At 58.4% G+C, this 7,993-nt stretch overlaps 1 protein-coding gene across 1 annotated transcript; it reads right to left on the reverse strand.

Annotated features, from left to right (window-relative positions):
• Positions 1-2,588: 2,588 nt before the first annotated feature.
• Positions 2,589-3,257, reverse strand: CDCA4 (cell division cycle associated 4). Its single transcript, XM_052660104.1, has one exon. It carries the CDS (start codon positions 3,255-3,257, stop codon positions 2,589-2,591), a length of 669 nt encoding a protein of 222 aa, XP_052516064.1.
• Between the last annotated feature and the right edge of the window lie 4,736 nt (positions 3,258-7,993).

Raw genomic sequence — 7,993 nt, forward strand, 5'->3', positions numbered from 1 at the left:
CCCCACAGCTGGCCACCGTATCCGCCCTCCATCCACAAAACCCCACTGCCTCCCGCCACACACTCCCTGGACCTTGGGCACCTGGGCAGCAGCAGGTCAATTCCACATCCTTCCCGTCGAGGAGCTGGTGGAGCTCAGTTGTGCTCAGAAGCAGCTGCAAACACGCACTGGGAACCTCTCCCCGAAAACCCAGCTTCCTTATCTGGAGCCCAGAGCCAGCCTGGCCTGGGGGGAGAGGGTCATGAGGTGGTGGGGTGAAGGCAGAAGCCTTAGGACTGCAGCCGACACACCTTTTCTGCGAAGTTTACAAACAGGTGATCACGTGCACACAGGAACTTAAAGCTTCCTCCGTCCCCTCCCTAGTCCTGCTGCTGCTAAGTCACTTCAGTCGTGTCCGACTCTGTGTTACCCCATGGACGGCAGCCCAACAGGGTCCCCCATCCCTGGGACTCTCCAGGCAAGAACACTGGAGTGGGTTGCCATTTCCTTCTCCAATGCATGAAAGTGAAAAGTGAAAGTGAAGTCGCTCAGTCCTGTCCGACTCTTAGCGACCCCATGGACTGCAGCCTACCAGTCTCCTCCTTCCATGGGATTTTCCAGGCAAGAGTACTGGAGTGGGGTGCCATTGCCTTCTCCTCCCTAGTCCTGCACCTGCATTCAAATCCATCGCCAGCAACTGACCACTGTTTCTCCCTGGGGAACCTGACACTTCCAGGGGAATCGGTGTCTAGACGGGCCCCATCTCACCCTGCCCAGGATGACTGGGCCATCAGCAGGCCCCCGAAATGCAAGTGGGCCGCTGGCAGGAGCAGGAGGGGACTGGGGCTCCGCTGCATCTGCAGACAGGGACCTGGAGCCAAAGCCCAAGGCATCGTGCAGCTGCCCCCACACGGAGCCCGTGTTCCGAAGACAGAACCGCCACACAGACGCACAGCGCCGCGTGGGGCGTGCTGCTCACAGACATCCACTTCAGCTACTTTCCACAAAGGAAGACTTTCAGAATCTGGAGGGAGCACCCCTCAGCCATCGAGAGCCACAGCCCACGTCTCACCCGTATCTTCCCGGCCCGAGCCCCAGGGTGCTGTCCCCACCTGCCACCTGCTGCAGAAGCCGGACGGGAGAGCTGCCTCCGAGCCCCACGGGCCCGTGAAGGAGACAGCCCACTGCCCACCCGCCAACACACCCATGTGATGCCTGCACCTGCCCCACAGGCCCCGCAGCGAGGACCGAGCTGAGTGAGGCAGGAGGTCCGCCCGAGGACACCGTCCGGCAGGTAGCTGACAACACACTCCACTCCATTAGGTGACTTTTTAATAGAATGAGGTGCAACCGCTGATGCTAAGAAAACAACCCTTCTTGGCTAAGGGCTGGGGAAGGAAGAAAGAGCACGAGAAGCGGGAAACCAGGGGTGGGGTGGGGAGTGAGTAGGCTTAGTTGTGAACAAGTGATGAAGACCTAAACGCTGTGGGCGGTCTGGGTGCCCCGGGCACAGGACGCACAGCCCAGCCCACCGTCAACAACCCTCGAGAGGGAGGAGCTCCTTCAGTCCCAGACTGAAGCTCAAGCTCAAGATTCCGTCCCAGCACTGGCTTAATGGAGCACATGCGGACACCCTCCGGCCCAGTGGCGCACAGACGCCCTCCCCAAACACGGCGGCTCATAGCAGCCTCCGCGACCGCGGGCCGAGTGTGTGTGGGCCCAGCAGCTGGCCAGGCGGGGGTGTTGGAGGGCAGCAACTGTAGGAGGAAGCTTGGCTGTGCTGGGAAACCTGTGCAGGAAGGGTCCCTAGACGCAGACCCTGGGAGGCACCACCCGAGACCTTGGTACGAGTGGTCTCCAGGCAGAGCGCACCCGACCTTCAGCCCTGAAGACACTTAGACATCAACAGGCATAAAGAAAACCCTTCAGAACCCACGCTGCAGTCCCACAGACACGTGGCCACACAGCAGATCTGGTAAAGGTATCACGTGCAAGGCCTCTGACCCTGACCTCGCTCGGACCGCAGCAGGGCCTACAGGCAAGGCTCACACCCGAGTCCAGAGCGGAAATCCCGGTGCGAGGACGCTGCAAACTCAGGGCAGTGATGCTCGCTGTGAAAGAGCAGTGTTCCTTAGACCTAAAAAAAGGAACGCACCAACTTCAACTGCTCAGGCTGTAGAAGTTTCTCATGCAGCAGCAGGCCATGCTTACAGAAAAAATATACTTTTAAGAAAATAGCTAAAAAATCTAAAGTGATCCAAGTATAAAAAGTTAAAAATGTACCTTAAGACAAAATATTGCCTCAAATATATAAAAGTTAATTTTAGAAAATTCACCCATCTAAAGTTGGACGAGGCTGGATGCGGCTGGCATCCTCCGGTGGGGCTGTCGCAGGACAGGAGTCAGGGCCGAGGGCGGCACACAGGCCCACGGGAAAGCCGCCAGCCCTGGGAGGGTGGGGCCGCCGGACGCTGCTCCGGGGGGCTCTCCCGATCACAGAGAGCTGGCCCCCGGCACCCACAGCCTCGCACGCCGGCTGTTTCCGTGAGCCTCACAGATGCAGGCCGGCTGTTTCCGTGAGCCTCACAGACGCACCGCGGTGCTGCGGCTCAGGTCTCCACCAGAATCTCCACCACGTGGTCCAGCTCGCCCAGGTCCCCCTTGCAGCCGGTACCTCGGGGCGCGGCGGCCACGGAGGCAAAGGTCTCCAGCCCCTCCGGGCCTGACTTGGCGCCGCCCACCACGCCCGTCAGCACGGCATCCAGGTCACAGTAGGAGCCGCCCACGTCGGAAAGCAGCTCCTCCACCGCGCCGGGGCCGTGGCTCTCCAGTGTTCCAAACACCTGATCTAGCGACCTGGGGAAGCCCCCTTGGCTCTCTCCGGGGACGGCCCTGTCCCAGGGGCCTCCCGGCACGGACCCGGGAACCTGTGTTGCTGGGACCGCCTGCAGTGCAGAGGCCAGGTCTGCTGGGTCAGGGGCTGGGGCCGGCCCGGCCCAAGCCGGGCGGCACAGAACCTCCGTGGACACCAGGCGGTCACGCGGCGACCGGCCCGCAGTCTGGGGCCCGGGCAGGCACCAGCTCCCGTCCTGGGTCATCTCCTCCTGGATCTGCCGGACCGTGTTGGCGATGAGGACCGAGCGGCACAGGTTGGGCTCCGCCAGCATGTGGCACAGCTGCAGCTTGGCCAGCGACATGTCCAGGAGCGACTGGCGCTGCAGGGGGCCGGCAGGCGCCTCGTCCTCCGAGCACTTCCTCTTCAGCCCCCGGGTGAGCATCGTGCCCTGCAGAGACGAGAGGGACGCTGCTGAGCCTGCTGCAGGGGTCCCGGGGATTCTGCCGCACCTCGGCCCGAACTCCGGGGTGACGCATGTTGGGGGGCGGTGGCTGGGGTGCAGACAGAGCGGACACACTGCGCTGCACCCACCCCTCCTTCCAAACCCTCCCCTCCTCAGCGTCCGGAAGGCCCAGGACTAGGGCAGGGTCCCCACTGGGGGCTGGAGTGGTCTACGGCCACCTGGGAGAGCACCGCTCCGAGTGGATGCACACGCCAGCACCACTGGACGAAAAATGCTGGTTCTTGGGCCTCACCTGGACCGAGGCTGGTCGGAAACAGCCAACCTGCTGCGCCTCTGCTCTCACAGGCAGAAATACAAGGGAGCTGCCCTTCTGAACAGGCTCTAAGTTAGGAGACCCCAGGGGACGTGAAAGGTGGAGCAGAAAGGGCCAAGGCCCCTGTTTCCCCACAAGCCCCCTGTGGGTGTTCCCTCCTTCCAAGAACAAAGTGAAGCTGTAATGACCTTCTTTCAAGTTCATAAGGTAACTCAACATTTTTATTTCAAGGAATCCACTCGAGTTATCCATTTAGAGAGTTAAAGCGGCCCGTGCCGCCAGCCCTACCCTTAAGCAGAAAGGTTCCCTGCCCTCCGATTCTCCTTTCAATACCACAGCTCTCACCTCCTGTGTATTTTAACATTTAAAGAACTCTTTTAAAGGCACGTGACTTCTTGGGTGCTTATCCCAGAGAAATGAAAGCCAATGTTCATGTGAAAACACGCACAAGAATGCCCACAGCAGCTCCACTCACGACAGCCCCAGGCTGGGAAGCAGGCCCCTCAGGGAGGGGGGGCTGCGGCTCAGATGCCACCACGCAGGGGAGGACTGCCCCGCAGCGGGGGCTCGGACAGGCACCGAGGGGGTCATGCAGCATGAGAAAATCCATCTCAGGTGGCCCAGGGCCATCTCCTCACGTAGGGACCTCGGAGGTGCTGCATGAGCCCCTACTGCTCAGAACCACACGCGGGCACACGACACTCGGGCACACGCACGCACGATCCCACCAGCGCCAAGGCTGCTCAGAAGCCAGGTTCCTGCAGGGGCTACTGGGCCAGGCACCGCGCGCGAATGCGGACACCGGGAGGCAGGGGGCAGGGACACCCCTCCAGGATACTTCTCTACAACTTCCTGTGGACCTGCAACCACTCCAAAACAAAAAGGGCAGAGAGAGCTGATATAAACTACGTCACACTAAAAAGGAACACCCTGTGTTCCGGAGAAACACTCGAGCTTCAAGGGCTCCTCTCTGTGGTAGATGAATCACCTCGAGCATCTTTCCACCTAATCTCAAATCCTGACTCTGAACGACCACTGACTTAACCTGGGGCCCAGGGGATCTCCTGGTGTGTGTCCAGGGCTCAGGACTCAGCTCTCACTGCTGAGGGCCCAGGTCCCATCCCTGGCTGGGGAACTAACATCCCGCAAGCTGCAAGGCATGGATAGGAAAAAAAAAAGGCAATTTAGAGCCTAAACAAAATTCCCTCAAGTAACATGATTAAGCTCAACTTCACCAACACAGGAAGTCAGGCCACCCTCCCTCGGGCCCCTCACGGCTCGGGTCTAAGGCAGGCCAGCAGCCACTTGGGCCAGCAGGGATGGGCTGAAGACCACAGCTGGGAGGCCTCACAGGGCACCTCAGATACCACCTCGCTTTCCTTGAGGGGTCCTCAGAATGGCCAGCCCTTGAATTCACAACCCAGGGGGAGCCCTCCACTCCAGGCGCCGAATTCAGGGCAGCTGCAGCTTGGTGTGCTCAGCACTTGGGGTGGCAGCCGCAGTCAAGAAGCCCAGAGGGCGGCCTTCCCGCTGTTTGCCCAGACTGAACACATAGCGAGGACACCCAGCCACCACCACGGGAAGCAGCCTGGACGCAGCCCGCTCCCACCACCCCAGACATGCAGACAGCAGATTTCTATCAGACAGCCCAGGACGCCCCACGACCACCCGCCCGTGGCATCGCCCTCCCCAGCCCAGGCTCTGCCAGTAACCCACGCTTCCTGGTTTTTGGTCTTACTCCCCATGGAGGACCAGCTGGAGAAACTGTGCAGGATGTGCCCCCAGCCAGCATGCTGGTCAGTCATCTGGCCCCCAGTCCCGCTCAGGACCCCAAGGCCCCCCAGCTGGGAAGCACTCCCACGCCTCCGCTGCCCTCGCCCCTGCCCAGCCCGGTGATGCTCGTGGCAGCGCGGTGGCAGCTCAGAAGACAGCGCTGCGCTTGCCGTGTGGGGCCCGGTTCATGTCCGCGGTCCCCGTGGGGAACGGGGAGAAGCCAAAGCACAGGGCACAGATGCTTGGCAACCAGCCGTCAGGCCGTCTCCCTGGCGTTGCCAGAGCACGTTCTCCCGGGCGCATCCCCGTCTCAGGACGCCCTCCTTTCCACGCTCATCACGCCTTCCCTGTTACTCGGCACTTTACTGCCACCTCTGACAGCCACGTGTTTGCCACAACATACAACACCCCGATGGTCCCTCCGGTCTCTCCAGGGCTCCCTGTCCCCAGCCTTCCGAGGGGCAGATGAGGCACCATCTGCTCCAGCAATGACTCAGTGTGTCGCAGGGGGAGCAGCTGGGACCCTGCAAAGCTGCCCTCAGCAAGGAGAGCCCCTGCCCCTCCGCCCTCTCCTCTGCGCTGCCGTCACAGCGGCTGCTGTTATACCCAAGTCACGAAATCTCCCAATGACCACCAGGGAGCCGATGTCCAATGCAAAAGCAAGAGAGTCTTTATTACCAAGCTCGAGCTGGGGCTCCCACTGTTACCGACGCAGCAGCTATGGGAAGGAGCCCCAAGTTTTGGGTTACATTGCTTACATAGGGTATATTCGTGTGAAGGGATTTCCAGGCTGGAGGACGTCTGATTGGTCACCCGCTTTCGAAGGGTTGTGTGTTGATTTCTGATTGGTTCTTATTACCTAGGCAAACCACAAATTCCTGAACGTAAGGTCAGGAGATTTTGGTCCAAGGTCTGACTGGCTCGCGGGGGTGAGGTCAGGGGATTTCCAAAGTCTCTTTCCTGGAACTTTACAAAATGGAGCTCTCCTATTAGGCAAGATGGAGCAGCTCAGGCTCTTCATCCCCGCTTCTCAAGGATCCAGGACAGACCCAATCATGGGTCTGCGGTTGATCTATATTGTCTCCCACTAAGGGTAGGGCTGCGTATTGGGATCTGAGCACCACGAGCTGCACCGTGTGGATGTGGTTTTTAATGAAGGTCACTAATTTACTTAATAAAACGGTCCGAAGGGGAGTAGCAGGAGCAGAATAATCAGGGGCCCTGCCAAGGAAGATATAAGGGTTGCGAACCAGGGCGATGAGTTGAACCAGGATTCAAACCAACTCTGAGACATTTCTCTTTCTCTTTTTCTCTGATTTAGCCCTTCTCTTATCTTGGCCATGGACTCTTTGACTACCCCTGAGTGATCTACATAAAAGCAGCACTCTTCTCCTAACGCGGCGCATAGGCCCCCTTGTTGGAGAAAAACCCAATCCAGTCCCCTTTTACCCTGCAGCACCACTTCCACCAGAGAACTCAAGTGGCTCTTGGAGGTGGCTGATTGAGCCTTCTAGTCTTTCAATATCAAGATCAATGGCTGCCCTTAGGCTGGAGCAGTGTCGATTCTGCACTATCAAGGAGGATATCCCAGTTCCCGCCCAGGCCGCCCCCAACCTCAACAAAACTGTAAGGGTTAGGGCCGAGACTGGCTCTCTCTTGGACCAGGGCGAGGCTTTTTCTAGTTTTAGGAGTTCATCTTTGGAGTGATAGAATAGTCGGGAGACCAGTAACACCAATACACAAAAATCTTTGGAGTCATTTAGTACCTGCCCGTGAATACAAGGTGCTAAGCCCGTGGAGCATGCCCACCAATTTTCTTGGGGAGGCACCAGGCACTCGGTTGTTTTTATAGAGTCTGTGGAATTGCAGAGGTGCTGATAGGTTTGGGGAACATTTCCTATGCAAAGGCCCTGTCCGGTTACTCGCTGAAGAGTTAATCTGGCGTCTACTTTTTGCTACCATCGGCAGGCTCTGTGGTCTCGTTTGAATGTAATTTCCCGGGACAGCTATGCCCTCATAATAGGGGGGTTTGATGCCGTAACAACCAGCAACTGCTAGTCAGGTCCAGGTGAGTGGAATTTAGGACCCGATAGGTACTAACTATCATATCAAATAACGGGTCCTGATCATCTTTAATATTAGGTCTCTTAAGGCTAACCCGAGGGGAGCTGTTCGTGCTAGTAATGTAGGGCCCGGGAGGCGTTCAGGGAGGCTTTTGAACAGGAGTGTGAGTAGGTTCTTGTGGCACCAGGACAGAATTGGGCCGATCTGTATGGGTTCTACTTTCAGCCTAACAGAAAATAGCAATCCATTATCATATCCTGACTGATATAGCCGGAGGCCCCAAGGTTGTCCGGCTTCCCAACTGGGGAACTTTTTCCCTTCAGTTGAGAATCTGAGCCTTAACCGGGTTAGGGTCATTAAAGTTATTTTTACAGAGTATGTCTTGTCTAGTGGTGGGCCCTGGGGCGCGACTCAAAGTAATCAAGTCTCCTCGGGTCGGAGGTTCCCAGTCGACAGTCCCCGTTGACTCGCATCCCCAGGCGGCGCAGTAAAATTTGTCAGCCCCCCCGCAGTTACTGACAGTTGCCTGGTTCTGTCTCCCCCTGGGGCATACATAGGAGGTAGT

Source organism: Budorcas taxicolor, chromosome 21 (genome assembly GCF_023091745.1).
Source record: "Budorcas taxicolor isolate Tak-1 chromosome 21, Takin1.1, whole genome shotgun sequence".
In the NCBI taxonomy this organism is placed as follows: Eukaryota; Metazoa; Chordata; class Mammalia; order Artiodactyla; family Bovidae; genus Budorcas; species Budorcas taxicolor.

Excerpts from the sequence above, each read along its gene's own strand:
- CDCA4 (XM_052660104.1), bottom strand. The coding sequence starts at position 3,257 with ATGCTCACCCGGGGGCTGAAGAGGAAGTGCTCGGAGGACGAGGCGCCT.